At 34.9% G+C, this 21,926-nt stretch overlaps 1 protein-coding gene across 4 annotated transcripts in view; it reads right to left on the reverse strand.

Annotated features, from left to right (window-relative positions):
* LOC150110187 (puratrophin-1-like) overlaps positions 1-21,926 on the reverse strand; it is an 877,727-nt gene that overhangs the window by 216,937 nt on the left and 638,864 nt on the right. For all 4 annotated transcript variants that reach the window (XM_090398282.1, XM_090398290.1, XM_090398300.1 and 1 more), the window contains one exon: positions 2,652-2,774. In XM_090398282.1, coding sequence (XP_090254408.1) covers positions 2,652-2,774 — 123 coding nt within the window. The remainder of the gene's footprint in view (positions 1-2,651; positions 2,775-21,926) is intronic.

Here is a 21,926-nt window from a genome sequence, read left to right on the forward strand (position 1 = left end):
ATCTTATGAGTGCAAAATTGAACCGAAATCCAGTGAATGAACACTCCTATAAAGTATGGTCAGTTATCCCTTTGTTTCCAGAACCATTCCTAATGAACTACTTTTGATACCATTGTGATGGAAGTAACCGTTTACAAGCAGATCAACTAAAACACAAAGTAATACACTTAGTCGGTAATAATGTTCAATTAGAGGTTGCATTTGGAAGTCGCTCCATTTGTGTCAGGGACCTAATTTGTGCCAAGAAAACATTTCCATGCCATCACTGGCTTGTAGTATTTTCAACTTATATGATAGGTCACTGATTTTTTGTTGTAGTAATTATACTCTGGTTCTGCCATTTGGTGTGGAACAAACTAGAACCATGATTCGTCGGAAATATTTTTGAGGTATTCAAAGATACAAAAGATTTTATGTGAATCCCATCCATGAACGCCTGTAATCCTATAGTACATCAACTCCATAGCTCCATGAGTGAACCTAGGTTAGACACTTCAGAACGTTTGAAGCCATTACAGGCCTTCAGTAATACAACGTGGTGATCTTACACACTGAACGAAGAAATTTATTTAATACCTAAAGACATTCACAAACATCCGCGCCACAGTTGGATTTGAACCGATTAGCTGGATCGCTAAAGGCACTATCCACTCGGCCAAGCAGGCTGACATCGGGGGGGGGGGGGACTTCTGAAAGATAAAAGAAAGCCATCCCAGTGGAAAAATAAGCAAATACTGGGGAGGAGGGGGGGGAGAGCTATAAATTGTACGCTCCTCCTGCTTTAGCGTACAATTTATAGCCCCCTAAAAAATTCTGAAACTATATTTTCTGGAGGGTAAAATAAGTACAATAGTGAAACAAATGGACTGCGCACCATAAAGACTTACCAAGATCACAGAGACTATTATTTAAAAATAAAACAGCATAAAATGTCAGATATATTATAATTTCCCAGATACCACTACTACAAAACCTTACATGCAGTGCGGTTATTAATAACTACATAAACTGATGAGTGAAGGCTCAGAGGATGAAGACTTCAAATGTAGGCAAGAATTATTTCAACGAAGATATTCAACAAGAACAACTTTAATATATACAGATGATCGGAGTGATAAAATGTCACAAACCTGAGAGAGGTCCAGATTGCTATGTTTTAAAAAATTCGATTTGTGAGTGGCACAGAACGTGTACATCAAAAATACTGTACATACCTCGCTCAGGATAAGCTTTCAAGCGTTGAGAGAAAAATAATGCATTTTAAAAATAAAATTTTATAAATCAGCTTTAATGTGAATAACTGGTTCTTTATGATCTGGAGTAATACTTCTCTTGTCCACCAGTTGCCTCTTTTCATACAAAACAAAACAAAACAAAAAAAAAGCCTTTTAATTCTAACTGTTGGAATTTAAAATAAAACAATCCAGTTGTATTAAATATGCTAATATTTAAGTTATAGTGTTTACAATTATACAGTTTTTTTAAACTCAGATTACTCTCGAAATTAAGACTTACGCCTAGTTAATTCACATAAAAATTTATTTAATAATTTATTTTTTTACATCGTATTATTTTTTCAGGATTACACAATTCCAAAACTACACGAACAGTAACGAATGAGGACAATTCTATTTATTTATAGATTTACCAAAGAAATGGCTTCGTAATTTCTTTGTTATCTGTAGAAACTATAGAAACTTCACTGCTTATTAGGATACTGTTTATCTCTCAAGTGCAGTTTGTATTCTGCTCTTAATAGTAATGCTATCTGCAGTTTATTTGGTAAACGCCGAATTAGACTAATCTCCATAATTAATATTTACGCGTAGTTAATTCACATAAATATATTTAACTTCTTCCATAATTTGGGTTTTCTATCTTCTTTTGTAAAGCAAGAATACAGGAAGATAAAATGGGAGTGTTTTTACAAGATATGATAAATATTTCCATTATTTCTGCGTTATCTACATATTTCAGTTTTAGGGAAAACTCAAAGCAGCAGATAGCGCTTTCTTTCCTTTTAATGTTCTTTCAGAAATACTTTGACTTTTTAATATAGCCTGCTACTGTTGCATTTTCAAGGTTTTTCTTTAAATCCAAAGTAAGAGATTTCCTTTCCCCTCCTGAACTTCTAATTTTCAACTAATTGATTTCTCTGTAAATAAATAAATACGGTAATAATAATAATAATATATATATATATAAAGTGAAGAAAGAAAGGTGCCTTTCATGTCGGCTAGGGTTTGGCCTTCATAATGTTTCGGCAGAGTTAGTAATCCTACTTAAAAATCCCCTACTAATGCTTAGCACCGAGCATAAAATTGACTGTCAAGAAGTTTGGCGATGAATAAACCATTAACATATAAATTATACTAGTATTGGTCATATGAACTTATCAAATCTTTGGGAGTGACGACACAGTTATCGCGATGAGTTGCAGAGTCGAGAGCGATACCGTGGATGTGGAAATCAATCGAACTGAAAACGTGAAAATTTACGAAAACGTAATCGAGTGAAAAATATATCCTAGGAAAGAACAAGACATCGCAACATGAGGAAATCGCTAGTTATAAACCTTCCAATTACATGCACTCGTTTAGTATAATTGTTCTTTTCATTAAATAACATATAGGTAAACAAAAAGGACTTGCCATAGCTAGAAAATAAAATTTCTCGAACTCTTCTTCCTGATCTTTAATTCCTCCCAAAGTATCCGCAACAGCTTGGTGTTTACCTAGCGTTTCTTCTCCTTTTCGACACAGCCATGACAACACCTGTAAGAATTTTATTCCATTAACCAGAATAAGCACTGCTAATAAATAGATAAATAATATGCAGATATTTAACATACGAATAAGAAAATAATGCTGAAACAGAAGCTGCAATGCAGTCTTTACCAGTACCGATTTCATCTGAATATTGCTTTAATCATTATTTTTATTCCCATAATCATGAATTTGTAAGGCGAATTGTAGTCGATTCAACTTTTGTGCGTTCCACAGAGGCATTTTAAACAAGATCTATCTTCATCACTTTCGTTATAGGGTAAAAATATATAACTAGGAATTATTCTGTTCGTGAGGAATATATATATACTTGCTTCAACACACACACACACACACACATATATTATTTATATTTCTTTATGTATTTATATTTGTATTCTGTGTAGAATTAATGTTTTCAGTTAGATTAAGCAAAGGTAAACACGTTCGACTGCACACATCAAGAGAAATAAAGGGGTAGAAGTGAAGTTTTTTAAATCTGCTGGAAATATTTTCACGTAAAAAATATCATGGCAACATAATTTTCAAATAATACTTTTCTCCATCTACGTACTAGACCTATCAATCATTAAGGTGACGTCCATGCTATTCTTCCATGAATGAAAGAAAAGCTGACGTCGATTTCACGCCCACTATTTTTGGGGAAAAAAAAGAAAAGGCGATAATTCTACTTAAAGCTCTCAGAACAATAAGTCCAGTAACTTTTTTCCCTTTACTTTTTTCGTTCTTGCAACACGGTATCAAAGAATTCAAACAGCAGTACATCTGCGACCTAATACGTCAACATAATCACACCATTACAACTTCCCACATATTATTCACGGAATATATTTGCTCAGATGTGGTTAGAAGTTTTTGCAGTCGTCTCACTTTAGTGTCTATTGCCTGCCTTGTAAACTATAAGGCAACAATGCGTAACCTCAATGTATGGAATGCTCACTAAGTGATATGAGTTATGCTAGATGTTCGACTATAAGCTTATCTTAATATCAAACCGGAAATTGCATTACGTTGAAGGAGTGAGCGGAGATGGATTAAAACCACCCGAGCATCACCTATATAATATAAAGCACAAATACAACTATCGCTACCATCCAGATGGATAAAAATACTCCCTTGAATGGCAAATTACGATGAAAATTACTCGAAAAATCTTGGCAATCTGTCAAAAGTCACTCCCTAATCAGTAATTTTCCGCATTCTAGGTTCTTTCTTTCTTCATTTATTTTCGATCCCCCCCCTCCCTACACTACCCTTCCAAGGTCGCCCCCGGACGTTCCATCAAGATGCTACCCAAACAATTGACTATTACCGTCCTTGACAAGAAGCTCGTTTCCATTGTGAGAGTAGTCAATTCAACGAAAAACAGAGTAAAAACCTCCAAGCGCCATCTAGTAGAAATTACAAGTATTATAATTTTTTATAATTAAGAAAAAAAAAAGTGTGTGTGTGTGTGTGTGTGTGTGTGTGTAAGTTCTCTGATAAATTTCGAAACTTTTGAAGTTTCTTTCTATAAAATATGAATGGATCAAAAATATTCTCTATTTTAATAATTATACAAGTCAATACCTTGCTGAACCCTCTCCCCTCACACACCTTTTTTTTTGTTTTTTTTTTTGTTATATTCAATTAAGCAAGGGTGATTGATCAAATTTGTATATGCTGCTACTTTTCCATAGGAGATAATGGGGATCCACACATTTAACAAAAACATTAAAAAAAACTGGATATATATACTTAAGTATAAAGAGCTAATAAGCTTCATTTCGGCAATGAAAACATTACTTAAATTAAGGGGATATTAAATCCCACATAGTTTTAAAACCGAATAAGAAACTCAAAGATTGGAATCAGAGAGTTTCTTGCCGAATATAGTAAACTATAAAGTATCGGCGACACTAGCGTTAGCAAATGCAAGTGATCCTAGTACGTAGTACAATACCGGACGACTCGTTGCAAAGGTGGGGGAAGTTCAGATCGCTATTCTTAGGTATTTTCCATAATGTAAAAACACATTTTCTAGGAAATGTATGCTGTTATTACATTATGGAGAGAGGTCACTACCCAGACCGGTTTCAGCCTTTTTTGAGGCTTCATCAGTGAGTAGCTAGACTTAATGCCAAAGTGTATAGCGAAAAGAACTAGGATCACTTGCATTTGCTAATGCTAGTGTCGCCGATACTTTATAGTTTACTATATTCGGCAAGAAACTCTCTGATTCCAATCTTTGAGTTTCTTATTCGGTTTTATATATATATATATATATATATATATAAAACCGATATATATATATCAGATGTCACTGAAAACGTCTAATTGCGATGAGAAATACGTACTATTTTATCGTGAAAGTAAAGTTACTATAAACGTGTGTGTTCTCATTTTTTTTTTTTTTTTTCAACTACAAGCACATAACCACAATGTTTCACAAAATGTGTTCATTATTCATTCTTCAAGGATGTTTGGGAGGAATATTTTTACCTAAAAAAAAATGTGTCACACAACAAAGAATTGCATTTTCTAATCGATGTTAAAATTTCGTTCCTTTGCAAAAAAAAAAAAAAAAAAAAAAAAAAAAAAAAAAAAAGAGAGAGAGAGAAAAAAAGAATGATATCCCGTGTCAGATAACCCTGATTTATTTTAGATACTGGTACATATTCTCCCGATTATATCCTGATTATTCTGATTTTGCTAACTCAGATAACCGACCATTACTCTGTTGATATTATGTAACAATAGAAGATATATAATGAAAATATAACAGACATCTAATTGAATCATACATTGAAAAATAAAATAAAATAGTTAAAATTGCTAGCAAGCCAGCGGTGTATTGTATTATATTTATTATGCATATGTACGAGTACATAATAAATATTAAAGCACACGGAAATTGCTAAATTCGTTTGTGATTCGACAGTCCGAAGCTGCTTAGGATAGTAAACTATAATAATTGAAATACAAAGTCTTCATTTACGTACCACAAGTAACTCAATACAGCATTTTATTTAACCATCGAAGAGTATCGTCTGCATTTATATTTCTCACTTATAAAACGCGATTAACAGTCCCAATACACAGGCCTTAGTTGCTTCGTCATAACTCCGAAAATCTAAAGAGCAGGATATAATTTGTAAGGAGATACACAAGAAAATTCGTAATTCGAAAATTCAGTAAACTTTGTTTAGACATCAGAAATGATATGTGAACAAATAACTTTCACACAGGATGAAACAACTTGTGATAAACTAACTGCAAAGAGGTTGCAAGAAAACTTATAAATTAGTGGTATTCCTAACTACTGTTCCACATAAATGAATCTCTAGTTTTAAGCACAAGTTCACACACTATAGGAGTCTTTATTAGCCGGCCTGAATTAAAGAGTGCTTAGCATACCTACCCTCCAAACAATGGGCCGAATCCTGTCTTAGACATGAAAGGTTTTGAATGTCAAAGTGGGAGGTGAATCTCATCGCCGAAAACAGAGAACAATCGAATACATATGACCAGGGGGGGGGGGAAATCGAAAAAAAAAAAAAATATATATATATATATATATATATATACACACACACACACACACACACACACACACAAGCATTTATGATGTGTTCTTTAAAGAACTGCCGGCGTGATTGCCATATCCGGTCTCCAGCGAAGAGGCTGCGGGTTCGAATCCCGCCATGGGCATAGATGTTGTCCTAATAACTCTGTGTGGAAAGGGATTCTGCGATCCTACCACTTCTAGTAGAAAGCTTCACTCTCAAAACCCAGTGAGGTACGGCAGTGGCCATACAGCATCAAGGTGACGTGAGATGTAAATAACTAACTTTAAAGTATCGTAAGCATATATTGTATATGAAGGAAAGTATGGATGAGTGTAACTGGAAATGGATTCAACTGTTATATAGCTTGCTATCGAAAACCGTAAATTTAGATGGAACTTATTCCATTTTCTCGGAAAATGGAAATCTTACACCAGTACAAGTAAACATTTTACTGTGACTATATATATCTTCCCTCAATTGACGAATTAAAGGTTTGGCACCAGCAGGGAGGACCTTCTCCACTTAGGGCTTCTGGTTCCAAAAACTAGAAATAATTTAAGCAACTTCTGGTACAGGTTACAGAGATTAGCAGTACGCAAGCAACTGCAACAAACACAAATTTCAATACCACAAGAATTAATAAGCGACATTTATGAATTAAGAAATTAATTTTTAAATGCTATTAATTTGTAAAATTAATTGTTAATTACAGCTGCCGGCCAATAAGTTACATTTCAAATCCCACTAGGGGGAACTGGATTTTTGATTGTTTTACTAATTCTGTGTGGAAATTAATAATGCAGCGTTTGTACCTCCAATAAATGCCATTTTTACAATAGCACAGTACCGATAGCTTCTCAATTTGTGAGCATTTCAATATATTAAAGTAGTTATTTATGCCAACATAACAATATACATTTGAGAGAAATGTCGCGTACAGAAATGAGTAAATCTGAATGCACAGAGAGAGCGATCAGACAAAAATAGTCTGAGCAGCAGCAATCATGCTATGATTTATCCGGATACTTCATTGGAGTCAAAGATACGTGGATTGTGCCCAAATGTTTGAATGTATTTTTTTATGGAATTCCAACCATGAAAGGTTGTATACATTACTTAGTACTATAAGCGTCTAAGAGCTGAATAATCCGAAAACCCTGTACAAGCCATCAAAACATGGTATGATCATGGGTACACGTCAGACGATGAAAATTATCTACCACAAAGCTAGTAAATTAGGAGATAATGGGGATTATCTCCTAATTATAATCATATTTATATTATTATATTTTTCTTATTATAATTCATATATAAATCATATTTATATTATTATTATAATACATATAATCATACTATCAGGGAAATCCCGTTTATATCTATCTATCAGCTTGCAGATGAGATTTCGTTGTGTCTCATTCAGATGAGAGTCTGAATGAGACACAACCTGATGCGGGCTCGGTGCAGGTTTTCAGTGAAAGTCACAGATACTATTCATAATAATTGAGAAAAAGAAAGGAGAGATGTTATCGAAGAATGGTGGACGAAGATGCATTTTTTAGGGCCGTAATTCAAGGCGAAAACAGCAACAGTAGAACACAAACTATGTACAGTTCAGTGGGAATGACAAAGTATATCGAATAAAATTTCTTGAAGGCAACTTCGCAATATTGGACAACACAAAACTGCTCATTATTTCTTTCAGTACTCTGGTTCGGTGGGGCAATGCCCACAGAGCATACTACCAGAAATATGTTTGGGACTTTTTGAAAGGGAGCTATTAATAAATATTTTGTTACTGATATTTACCCCAGATAACTGAACACTGTTAAACCGTCACATATTTATTTAGACATTTTTAAGTACTCTAAAGTGCCTTTCATGTATTGCTTTGGTTTATAGTTGCTATTTGTATTAGTCCTCCTATATGCAACTCGTTTTGATGTATAACCAAATGAACAGATTCACGTCTTGCTAGTGTTTGGCATTCAATTCCCGACTGTTTCACGAAATGTTGTCAACGGTTGAAAATATCCACTTCATGTTGCTCAGTTTGGTTGGGACAGCTAAGATAAATTATTTTGTCTTGTATTCCTCGTCCCTTTATTCAGAGCACTTAGTGTGTGTGCCATGAAGAATTAATCTATATTTTTTTCCAACTACTGGAGGATGGTCTGAAGGTTCATCCTTCACCAGGTTTTCAAAATGGACAGGCACATGCGTGGCGACGGCCTTATGGGCACGATTCCAACATTAGAAAGATCTAATAGTTCCATAGCATTATCCGTATTCAATGATACATAAATCCGTAGGAGATAAATCCGCATTTGCTAAATTCATGTATAACTTCTTCCAAGTCATCCTTCTAATAGCCAGATTCTCCAAGCATTTATTAGACTGTATGAAGAGTAGCTTTACCAGTACTTTCTTCTTTTCCATTAAACCAGCCAAAATTGATAGCATCCTGGTGCGCCATTAAGTCATGTACCATTCCGAATGAATCGCAGATCTTTAATGATTGCTAACGCCGTGGTCACCAGTAAGGTTGCACGTGACGGAAGAATAGATAATTAACATCAAGCATTTTCATTCTTCTTTCCAGTCTATATGGAACACTGTGGAAATCCTATCTTTCAATTATGTCCGATTGGCTAGTAGCAACAACAGGTAGCAGGCAGGATTTTGATCAGAATCACTTAGTATGCAGTCCGCATAAATTTAAGAAACGACTCTTGCACAACTTGGTGAATATTTACCAAACTCACGGGAAGCGTGTTGACTACTCTTGAAGTGAATATATAGAGAACGGGAGGAGGGGAGAAGAACAACTTTGTTTTATAATAAGTTTGTCTATTTGAGGGATGAAAAAAATCCTGTTAATCGTACAATGTGGCCAATTCACATTCATTTGAAAAGATTTTATAAATCTCTCTCTCATCCGAAACCGAATTCGAACCAATGCAGGGAGAAAAACAATATACCCTACTACATGTTTGTGAAGTTTAAAACAGAACCAATTTAAAAATAATGAAAAATAAATAAGGAGAATGTCGGTTGTCGTCTTATTTATAATGATTATATAATATTTTATGAGTTATTTATTACAGGAGAAATTTAATCGTGTCTACATAAATATGTCATCGAGCACTTATACTATTATGTTATGTACTAAGAGGATTAAGTATTTATTGCTAATTACCGATTAGCGTAAATGCGCCAAGCATACAAGTCTAATTTTTTGTCCTATTGGACTGCTTAATGGGTAAAATAAAACAATTTTCTTATAAAAAAATTAGCTTTTTTTTTTTTTTTGAGATCACTACTTACATTTTTCTGTTAACTTCGATTTCAATTAAATGCTACTTTGTCTCTCTGTATAATAAAATAGTTCTTTTGTTGTTGTTGTTGCAAAAGACTAACAACAATAGATTCCCTCAAGCGGCAGCCTGTTTCCGATACCACTAAATTACCAGCTGGGACGTTATACATGACAACAAGATTTTACTTGTGTATTCCGGGTGTAGAACGTTATTTATATCGTGCATTAATTCACTAACAGACATTACGAACTCCATAAAAATAAACTTTATAAGTGAATAAATTAAAGCAATAATAAAGTTTATGAGATGGCTTGTGGTTTAAACCCCTTGCAAAATCAAACTTTCCTAACTTTGCCAAACTTGACCACACCGAAGTTATGGTTAAAAAATGCAAAACATTGTGACGTAGAATTACGTCTCAAAAGAAAGAAGAATGAAGCAAAATGAATCGAAAAGGCTATCCCAAACAGCTCGAATAATAATAGCTCAGGAGAAGAAATATTAAAACATTTCTTCTGAGGTTTCTAACTGAGAGGTCACCGGACAGTATCTTCTTAGAAAAGTAGGTTTGTTTCCTTACCTGGAGAAGAAGTTCTTTGTTTGTCTTTTCTAAGGATTGGGAGAGTCGACACATATTTAAGTTTCTAGGGGACAGAGATAACTGATAAAAACAACTTGAGAACAGCACCACGTTGCCACGCCAACAGCAGTCGTATCATGAGTGATGAGATCCACCAGCAGCGGCAGTCTCTGTTATTCGTTTGCACTAATTAACTCTTCCTTATTTGGATTCCAATAACAAGCAGTAGATGCAACATAAATATTCGTGTCTGTGTGGAAAGAAACATGCAAGTCCAATCTTGGCAGTGACACTTGGTGGAAGCAACTCTGTAGATGATTATTAATTTATACAGAGGATAATCCCAGCAGGTTTTTATCAAGTTTTGTTTGACTTTCTACTATAGATAGTACAGATATAATAACAACTGTTTTTTTTAAAATATTTTTGCTATGAAAATAATATGGCGGCACTGAAAATATATACTTGTACAATCTATATTCGAAATAACATAGTCGTAACATGTTTAATTTTTCTCCATAATATTATTGTCTATAAACATTGTGATTATTTTCGTGGTTTAAAAATAATACTCGGTATGCACACAAACTACATAAATTTATGAAATCGACTAGTTTGAATATTTTTTTTTTTGTTTTGTGATTTGCCGAGGATCAATTTTATAATCTTCTTGTTAATTAGTGCAGGAAGTAAAGAGAAAATAGTAAAAAGAACAGACAAGTAAAATTTCCTATAGAAGAACTAAAAAGAAGAAATTATGATAATCTAATCTCAACTGGGTATGTTATGTTTTTAATAAAATCTGAATATTTTATAAGAAAGTTGCTTTTTAAATTCGGTATAAGCAGTATAAGCTGCTTACAGAACAAGTCTAGCGGTTATCCACAAACCTTTGAGAACACACCTTGGGAGCCTTAATTTGATCTGTGAAGATGGGATAATGCTCAGTACCTTGTTCTCTTCGCAACAAGCCAAATAAAGTCTTAAAAATACTTTCTATAAATTACAAAACTGACAAGTGTCTTCATCTTCATGGTACTTTAACAATGTTAACATCGGGAAAACAGGACAGGATTTTGTTGAGATAGGTCTTTGTAGTTTATCGTGTATTTGAGGGAGAAACCTGTACAGCCTTGATGAAAGATGGTGACTCGCTGTTCATGGTTGTTAGAGAAAGTCGGAGGCCACTCATAATAGGCTATTTATTCACACTGCAAGCACGGGTCAAGAATCTGCCGAAGGACAGAGGGGAGAGAGAAAAAAATTATGTTATCTCTCTCTCTGTGTGCGCGCGCGTGTGTGTGTGAGAGAGAGCGAAGAGAGAATAAAACACTGTCACTATCTAGGTCATTTGTGCACTTAGGAAGAGTGGAATCTCAAAAATAATGAAAAAGCAATTCGTTTCAGAAGTGCTATTTACATTGATGAATAACGTTAACATATACCAATTCAAGAAGAGTCGCTTTCCTTCCTTGTATTGGCGATAATGGAAAAACATGATCCTCCTCTTTAAGGATTACCAATATTTTACAAATATTTTTAGCTGTTGTTTGGTCAGTTTCGTTTCAGACCTCTCAAAGAAGTATAAACAAAATTTTTTTATTTTGTGAAATTTAACTTTAAAACCGGTGTGAATGTATTCCTCATTTAAAAGATTTCATTTATTATTCTCCTGAACGACATATTGACGAAGGAAATAAGCGTCGAACACACACACACGCGTAAGATGTTTTCAAAAGAAAGACGACTACATGGCGGTTTATTTTTAATCGCAACAAAAGTATTGTCATTTGTAACAAACCAATAACATGATTGATTTTTTTCTCTGAAGATTATCACAACCATGTATTCAAATAAAAATTATATTAATTTAAGTTTTTTTATGCCGTCTAAGACTTTGTTTTTGAAAGGAGTTGTAAAATTGAAATTTCCCGAGAGCATGCATTTTTTAAAAAAGTTTTTTAAAGTATTTTTTATCATTAAGAGTATTAAAAGCCGATAGATTATTTTTTATATTAACAACCTTTAAATGCAAGGCTGGTTCCGAAATGCATACTTGTTCTCCAACCAACAAAACTCTGGGAGTTCGAATCCCAACGGTGTACATTGATTATTTGTGAATGCGTTTACGTAGTAGATGAATTACATCGCCGGGGCAGAGACAACAAACCCTGCTTACTGGAAGACTGAAGCCCCTTGAAAAAAAAAAAAAAAAAAAAAAAAAAAAAAAAAAAAAAAAAAGTTCCATGTCTCCACTCTATACAAGGTTTCCGATTATCTAACTCTTAAACAATGTTTAAGGATCAGATAACCGGGAAAAGGGAAATGTTGTTTTCATTCCACTATATTATTGATACCAATGTGCTATAAAGTTTGCAACCATTTGTGCGCGAGTATTCACATTAAAAAATTAAAAAAAAAAAAAAAAAAAAAGCTAAATAAATCTGTTCCTTATCGAAGCCGTAAACTGATCATGAAACTATTTTAATTATTTTCAAAAATTTTCGCTAGTAACTATTTTTAATTTAATAGATTTGTTTGCTTGCTATTTACTGACTAGTAATTTTTAGCTTACACATACACACACACACACTTTAATAATGGAAAATGTTTCATTAAATTTAATATGGCATGAACTTTCAAATTTCTCATTTTAATGGCAACACACATCCCAGGTAATGTAACAGGCAATACTCGCCTTCATAACATCTATGCGACTAAATTTAATGGGAAGAAAATTATACAACACTTGATTTTAATTGAAATCAATAAAGTTACATTCGTGTAACATTACTGATTGCAATTATTCATCATAGAAATCACAGCTCAAAAATTAGCCGAAGGATGGAAAAGAGTATAAATTATCGGTTGGTCTCTTTCTCACTCTCGAACTTGTCTAAACTGCTTTCAGTCTTAAACAATTAGTTTTGATTTCTTTACTGATGACTGATCCTACTTGAAAATGTAGTTGTGCTGTCCGATTTTTTTTTTTTTTTAATTTTACATCAATAAATCGGTTTTTCCAGAACAGTTGCTTGTCAATTAATTTCATTTTCTGTTTGTTTTTGTTTAATTTTCGATGTTTAAGCTACCTGAAATGTGTTTATGCACTTAATATGGTAAGTGCATAGACACGACTGGTTAATAGTTCCTTTATCTGAATAGCTCTAAATGTATTTTGTAAAAATTCATGGTTAATACAGAAAAAAAAATGATGAATTTCAGCATTTCTCTGCATATCATTCAAAATGCTATCACGCTACACGTGCTATAATGGTTCCCGTTCCCACAATGGACCATACAATGATGATAAATTCGGTAACTTATTCAGTCAGTGCACTTATCGTTGATAAGTGCACTGAGTGAAAGCACATTAAAAAAGAATGGAAAAACGATAACCATGGATAAAGAATAATTATTTGCATTCCTAGGTTAATGATTTTTAGAAAAACAAAGAAAATAAATACCTTGCTGGCTTCATATTCGAAACTGTATTTCACATACATTTTGATACATGCACAAAAGCAAATATCAATATTAGCAGCTATTGGCCAGGTTTCAGTGAAGATCAAATATTTTCTAGCTTGTTTTCTTTATTTTAAAGAAGTTAAAGTTTATCCTGTAGAGATAATATTAAGGACTATTTTAATTATTTAATTTTTTTTTTTCCTCATTGGTTTCCAAGCGCGTGATGTTATGAATTTTCACTTGGGCGGCCTTTGATCAACTGAAAGGTTAGCTGATTACAAAGTGACATTCATTTATGAACTATCAGTTCTGTTAGAAAAAGAAAAATACAAAGTGCAAGGTTCCTCTGGACGACCTTTAACTGTAAACATCAACTTTCGTGCAATGACAGAGAAAGCTAACAAAGAAGGAAGTTTTCTTTTGCCTATCGATCATTGGCGAATTCTCCATACTTGCTGCGCAAGTTCATTAATTGAGAAAGGAGTAATATTTATTTGTTAATAAATGCATGCATTTCTAAGCATTCCATTTAGGCTTTTATTTTTGTAGACAGAAGACGTTTTAAGCTTGCGCAACAATAATTGAGTTTTGCGTTGTGTATCGAAGGTCGACGCTAGTCAAGCTACCTTGGCTTGCTCGGTTGTGGGAGCATCCAGGTCCTCGCTTCAGTACTATGATTTCATGCGCGCGCGCATAGCCATTCCGCTCCCTCCACGTCATCTCACCCTGTTGCTTAAACACGGGCCATACGCAAAGTAGCTCTAGCCAGTGAGCTTCAGCCAGCCTTTACAAGTGTGCGTGTTGCTTGGGAAAATTAAATTACAACCAACTTTTTATATGACGATATTATTGACTAGTTCATAAAGAAGAACCGTAGGGTAGAATTCGTATTCAAGTAGCTAAATTGAAAAAGATAGAATACCATTTGTAAAATAAATGTCGAATTTGTATGATTAAATGTACATAAATTTCTAAATACAGGTAACCCTCGTATAACGCGGTACTTATACAACGCTGTCTAAAATTGTAGTAACCCTTGTTGAACGCGGTACTTATACAACACGGTTCCGATAAAAAAAAAACGGTCTACAAATTGTAGTAACCCTTTATCTTTTCATGTTTTTCACAGCGCGACTTAAAAATCAAATTTTATCTTCGTTAAATTTGTGTCTGCCTGTATCCCGCACGTAATTATAAGTAGCGAATTTATATTAGGGGAAATACCCTTTACCACGCATGTACTCAATTGTTTACCGTGTAAAACGTTTATTGTTGAAAATTGTCCTCGTTTCTGCCAGGAAAGTGCATTAAAATCATTAGTATGTTCATCTCAAAGCTGAGCACTTTATTTTCTGGTGAGTTACATACAATATGTAATGCTTGCTTTTTAGTGTAAAAAATTATTTTTATAGTAATGGCCACAAACTGCAACGAAAGGGAAAAACCAACATTGAAAACAAAATTAATTTCTCTCGAAGAAAAATATTCAAAATCTTGGATCGGTTGAAAAATGGAGAAAAACAAGGAGTTTTTTTAAGCAGGGACTTTGAATTTAAATGACTCAACAATTCGAACAATCAAAACAAAATGAACATAAAATCCGAGAAAGTGTTTTGGGTCAACGATAAGTGTAAAGCGCGTTGCTCGTGTACGCGATATTCTAATTGAAAAATGGAGAAATCTCTAATGATTTCGATAGAAGATTGCCCCTCAAAAGAAAATTCCTTTGGATGGAAATCTCATTAAACAAAAAACTCTCAAGTCTTTATAAATATTTATAGTGCAGACCAGGTGTTCAATGCGGATGAATCCGGGTTATATTGGAAATAAGTGCAAAAACGCACCTAAATTTCAAAAAATGAAAGATCAGATCCTGGATTCAAGGTTTCCAAAGATAGAATTACTGTTTTGTAGTAATGCATCAGGTGATTACATGACAAAACCAATGTTTATTAACTAATCTTCAAATCCTCGTGCTATGAAAGATTAAAATATGCACTATTTTATTTTGCCTAAAACATTTATGCATTACGTGCAATGAAGTTTAAGTACAATTTGTAATTTTTATACTATGTATTTGTTTCATAGTTTATGTTTTCTTAACTTACATGAATTACCTGCATTAAATAAAACTATATTTTTTGTTGGATGTCATTGTTGTTTATATAATTAAAAAAAAAAAACGATTTCGGAACATAACCCTACTTTTTCTATGTGATCTGAGATTCGCATAACGCGATTTATATAAAGAAGCATTTCTGCGGAACCTAACATCCGCGTTATACGAGGGTTACCTGTACATAGTTTTAAATGGTCAGTAATTCATTATTCCGCTAATCAGACTTCAATCACACCACTCATTCCCTGAATGATAACAAGAGCAAGCGTGAATTTCAAGACCAGCATTCGCCCCTGCTATCAATTACAAGAAAATTTAAAACATACGAGTACTTAGTGGGAAAATATACATTCGCGTTAACGGGAGCCATTGCCGCCACCCCTTTTTTCCCCGACAGAAAAAAGAAAGGATAAGAGGTGTAACCATAGGCGAACATCATGTTTGCGTCTGTAGTAAGAAGTAAATTTAAAAAATTGGTGAATAAGAGCAGAATCCGGTTACTGATTGATGTTACTAAGTGTGTAACATCAAAATATGGTGGTGTGGACATCAATCTACACTAGAGTTACAAGAACATTAAAGGGCGAGTTTATTTAGCGATTATTCTCCATTAGGAAAATAAAACTCTCCATTTTAAATAAAATTCTAAAGAGAAAAAAAAATGAAATTGTCGATATCAGTCGGAAACATGAATTTCATTAATATATAATGAAACTGTCGACTATAAAGAACTGTCGGCTGATTATTAAACGAACTGCCATTAGGATGGTCCAAAAGTTATATTACTAATGTCACTCTATTAGGGGTTTCAGCACTTCAATCAAGCCTTGAATACAGAAGACCAAATTTTTCTGGTCATCTTGAAGGAGAAGAGCTTGGACTATCTAGGAGCCAGCGCCTCCTCCACTGAGGCTGTCCTCCAAGATAATTCTCGGGACCGAACCGGTTTAGTAATATTTCGGGAAACTTGCCAATCAACTTGGGGGGGGGGGGGATTGTTAAGGACAGGCTTAGATTGTGGTCTTAGCGCTTTCTGTGCAGGAGTCGTGTCCACAAGTTTTTCAACACTTTACATGTTCTTATTCTATAAATTTTCTCAACATTTTAACAGGAAAGAGACTATAAAAGGCTATGCGGTTAAAAGAAATCTCTCACAAAAACAAAACAAAAAAAATTCCAAAAACGACAAATACTGAAGAAAAAAATACCCTCCCCACCACACACACACAAACGCGAAATGACAAAACTTCGTCTAAAAGAAATACTTCGACACCATGAGATACAGATATCCAAACCCGTTCTTTTATTCATAACTGAATCTCAACTGGTCATCTACAACTAGATCTCACCTTAATTTTCCAGAGTACATTAATGATGCCTTCATAAGAAAGGAAAAACATGCGCTGTCAGGAATAATATCCAATGCGAAAGGAGATTATCAGATCTGGACTCTCTCCTCTATATGATTAAATTGGGCTCAAGATTTCCTTGCCTCACTTTGTTGCCTTGACCGCTCTCCCACTACTGGCAACTATATTGACCTTGTTGATTATCTCTATGAAAGTTGATTTGAGCCTCCGTAGTTCAGCCGGTATAGACGAAGCCCTTTGGTCGGAAAGACCTGGGGTTCGATTCCCGGCCACGATGTTAGGAACCTTTATCTGGTCTCTTTCGACTGAAGGTGAGTTCGCCGGGCTCATACGGAGGTAGAGGGTTTTTTCCACCATGAAACTTGGGTTTTTCGTCCCTCAAAACAGGCAAACCGGTCCCGTGAACCCACACGGATCTACGGTCATGAATACTTGTCCTCAGCGGATGCAGCACAGGAGTGACGAGCCGGCTGCATTAATTAGTTGTAAACCCCCCATTAGGGAACTCTTCCCGTCCTAGGGGACGAATGAGAAGAGAAGGAAAGTTGATCACAGTGTTATCACCCAGTAAAATCATTCTCCATTGCGATTCCAGCGTATACACAATGCTGAATAGTTCCCCTTCTCTAATTTCCCAGATTAAGCTGGAAGAGAAACTGAATTGTTTGATGCCAATAATGATCAAATGCAAATTGTTAGCATACCTACCAGAATTCCAGATAATCCTCATTACTTTCAGCACATTATTTTCTGCTTCTAAGTTAGATTTCTATTTGATCACTATTAGCACCAGACCTGAGTATAATCCTATTGAAGCAAGCATCGGTCAATTGCTATCATGCTTCGAGAGGGAAATGGAAATGATCTGCTGATTCCAAACAACGCGTAGCACTTTTATACAGATACTATTCATCAACACGCAAGATTTCTCAAACAACTCTGGGGAAAGTATTAAAAATAATAGCTATTTTGCAGCAACATTAATTCAATGGCAGTTTTATGTCTCTGAATTAACATAAACTTCAAGTACACACAGTTGAAGTTAATCTAATTTTTGAGTTCGCACAAAACTGCGACGGCACAACACCACCTTTTCGTAAAAGTTACCGGTCGTTCATTCACATCACTTAAGTACACAGTGCAGCTTTCAGAATTTAATGACAATCCCAGGAAGGGTTGAAAACCAATTAGCATTAATGCTATGAGGAAGGTGAAAATTTATATAATCCGGAAATACTGTTCTATGGATCAAACATAGTACTTTTCAAACCACTTCAAGCCTTTCGGGAAGCATAGTGGTGGTCTCACACTAAGCGATGAAAAGCATCTATAAAAGTACACATCCTTTTAATGAACCTCAAGTGATTTCTATGACTTCAAAATGAACTTTTTTTTTTTTTAATGTTAAATGTGCACAGCACTGAGCCTCTTAAAAGGTAAGCTTTACTGCACACGGATTGGACAGAAGATAATCTAAACAACCAATGCTGGCTCAGTGTTTTTTCATTCTTAGAAACTTAAGTTATTTTTACATAGCATTCGTTAAGTGTTGTATATAGTGCATGCGATATAACATTTTGCTAGGCTCTTATTATACATATACATAATATTATAGCCGCGCTTCCCAATCCCAGATGGATATGATATACCTACATAACGAAGCGGGGTGCTTAAGGGTCAAAGCTGTATAACTGAGAGGAGACCTCCACATAGCCTTTAAAGGAATGCGGAGAACCGACCAGGGCTTCTGACCTAATGTCCAATCTTCACCTTCTCGTGGTGCACCCTGTTGGGTATCTACTTTGATACTGAACGAACGAGGATGGGCTGGCAATTTGGGATTTAGCCGACCAAATTGTATTCTTATTGGTTAAACCAAAATAAAAAATGATGGTACAACATGACAAAATTTTATGCCGGCTGGGGCGTCGCCCGGTTAAACAAGGCCCCCGTTGTTTTCGCCAGGGAACCAGGGCGAACAGCGAAAAGTCAGCTACTGGAACAAATCTGAAAACAAACCCCAACTCAACATCACCAGAGTTAAAGATCGGTACTATCAACGTAAGAAGCCTGAATGGCAAAGAAATGGAGCTAGCTGAGGAATTAGATAAGTACCAGATCGACATAATAGGGGTGACTGAAACAAAAAAGACCAAAACTGGTGAGATCTTTCTGAGCAATAAATACAAAATGTTATATTCAGGCAATAACAATCAAGGAAAAGAAGGAGTAGCCATAGTATTCAACACAAAATACGAGGCTAATCTTCTTGAATGGCAGTCAGTCTCAAGTAGAGTAATGTGGGCAAATATGAGAATGGGGAACTGGACAATGAGACTTATTTGTGCCTATGGTCCCACAGAGGCTCTACTAAGGTAGAAGTGGAGGAATTTTTTGAGGCTTTAGAAAAAGCAACTGACACAATGAAAAAGGAAAAGTTGGTCCTTGTTGGGGATCTAAATAGTAGAGTAGGAAATGATTGTGAGACATACAAAAATATTTTGGGAAAATTTGGAGAAAAGAGCAAAGCTAATAATAATGGCAAATATCTGTTGGATTTCTGCTCAGGACATGGACTGGTTATTACTAACACCATGTTCCAACATAAAAATGTGCACAAATTCACATGGAGAGAAGAGGCTAGGAATAAGAAAAGTCTCATTGACTATGTTATTGTTGATAGTGATGTTTTCTCCCTGGTGCAGGACACCAGAGTGTACAGAGGATTTGAAATTGGAAGTGATCACTATTTAGTCTTGAGCAGGATAAAATTGAATTTCATATTGAAAAGAATAACATGTAAGAAAGTTTTAAAGCGAATAAAAGTTGAGCAGTTCTCAGATGTAAACTGTAGACTAAAATACAGAAATATTATTGAAAAGAAAATGAAAGAGTTTGAGAACAGGAATCAAACCTTGGAGATTCAGTGGCAAACTCTGAAGGAAACATTGATTGATTCTGCCAGAGAGGCATGTGGTGAGGTTGTGTGCAAAGATAAAAAAATCAGAACTCCCTGGTGGACACAGGAAGTTAAAGAGGCAGTGAAGGAAAAGAAGAAAGCATATCAAAAGTTCCTGGCAAATAAGTCAGCTTTTACTCTTACAGAATACAGAGACAAATGTAAGAAAGCTAAACAGTGTGTAAAACTAGCCAAACAAAAGTCATGGGAGGACTTTGGCAAGAATATAGAAAATAAATATCAAGAAGGCGGCAAAATATTCTGGAGGTTGTTGAAGAAGCTTAGGAATGGAGGAAAGCGTGCTGTAAAAGGAATTAGAGATGATAAAGGTGAAATGAAAACAGGAGAAAAAGATATCCTTGAAGTATGGAGTAATTACTTTGAAAAACTGCTAAATGAAACAAGCAGTGATGACAGCACAGTGATAAAAAACACTGACCAGGCATGCAGTCAGGAATACATATCCATACTTGAAGTAGAAAAAGCCATCAAAGGCTTGAAATGTGGAAAGGCAGCAGGAGTAGATGATATTCGACCAGAAATGCTGAAGTATGGTGGTATAAGAGTCTTACAGTGGCTGCACTGCATAGTTCAGAAAGCCTGGACAGAGGGACGAATTCCCGATGATTGGAGTAGAGCTCTCACATAGTACCCATATATAAAAAGGGAAATAAAACTGAATGTGAGAATTACAGAGGTATTTCCCTACTGAGTGTTCCTGGCAAGATCTATGCAAGTATACTTGAGAAACGGTTGAGAAGAATTGTGGAAGAAAAGCTTGGTGAAGAACAAGCTGGATTCAGGCCAAATAGAGGGTGTCAGGATCAGATCTTCACTTTACGACAAATAGTCGAGAAAGCATGGGAATATAACAAAGATCTGTATTTAAGTTTTGTCGATTTGGAAAAGGCATATGACAAGGTGCCAAGAGAGAAGCTATTCAATACGCTGCAGTTATATGGTGTCAATGGGGCATTATATCAAGCAATACTTAGTCTTTATTTGAGTTGTGAGTCAGCAGTTAGAATTGAAGGAAGTACAGGAAGATGGTTTAATGTTAAATCTGGTGTGAGACAAGGATGTACATTATCCCCTCTGTTATTCATTATCTATATGGATCACATTATGAAGGAATGTGGTATTAAACCTGATATCAAAATTGGAGATGTTAATGTCAGCTCTTTGCTTTATGCGGATGATGTTATACTTCTAAATAAATCCGCTAAAAGTCTGCAAGATTCTCTGACTAAATTGAATAGCTGTTGTAATAGATATGGTATGAAGGTCAGCAATAAAAAGACAAAGACAATGAAAATAGGCAGAATCATTGAAAATGTCAACTGTGTTGTGAATGGAGAACCTGTGGAACAAGTAAAACATTTCAGCTACTTAGGCACAATTTTTACTGAAGATGGTAAACTAAATATAGAAATAGACAACAGAATCAGCAAAGCTGGTATCGTGGGAAGTCAATTGAATAAATTCATATGGAATAAGAAAGAAATTAGTCGGAACACTAAATTAGCTGTATACAAGACTGTGTTCAAACCAATTTTAACTTATGGATCTGAGAGCTGGGTCAGAAGTAAAACACTTGACCAAAGACTAGAGACCGCAGATATGAGAGTCCTGAGAAAGATTAGAGGCGTGAACAGATGGCATCAATGGCAATATCATATTAAAAATGAGGATATTAGGAAAGAACTTGACATTGTCAGCATCCAGGAATGCGTTAGCAGAGCTAATCTCAGATGGTATGGTCACTTAAATAGAATGGGA

This window comes from Typopeltis vanoorti, chromosome 1 (genome assembly GCF_054136105.1).
Source record: "Typopeltis vanoorti isolate ZY-2024b chromosome 1, IOZ_Tvanoo_1.0, whole genome shotgun sequence".
Taxonomy (NCBI): domain Eukaryota; kingdom Metazoa; phylum Arthropoda; class Arachnida; order Uropygi; family Thelyphonidae; genus Typopeltis; species Typopeltis vanoorti.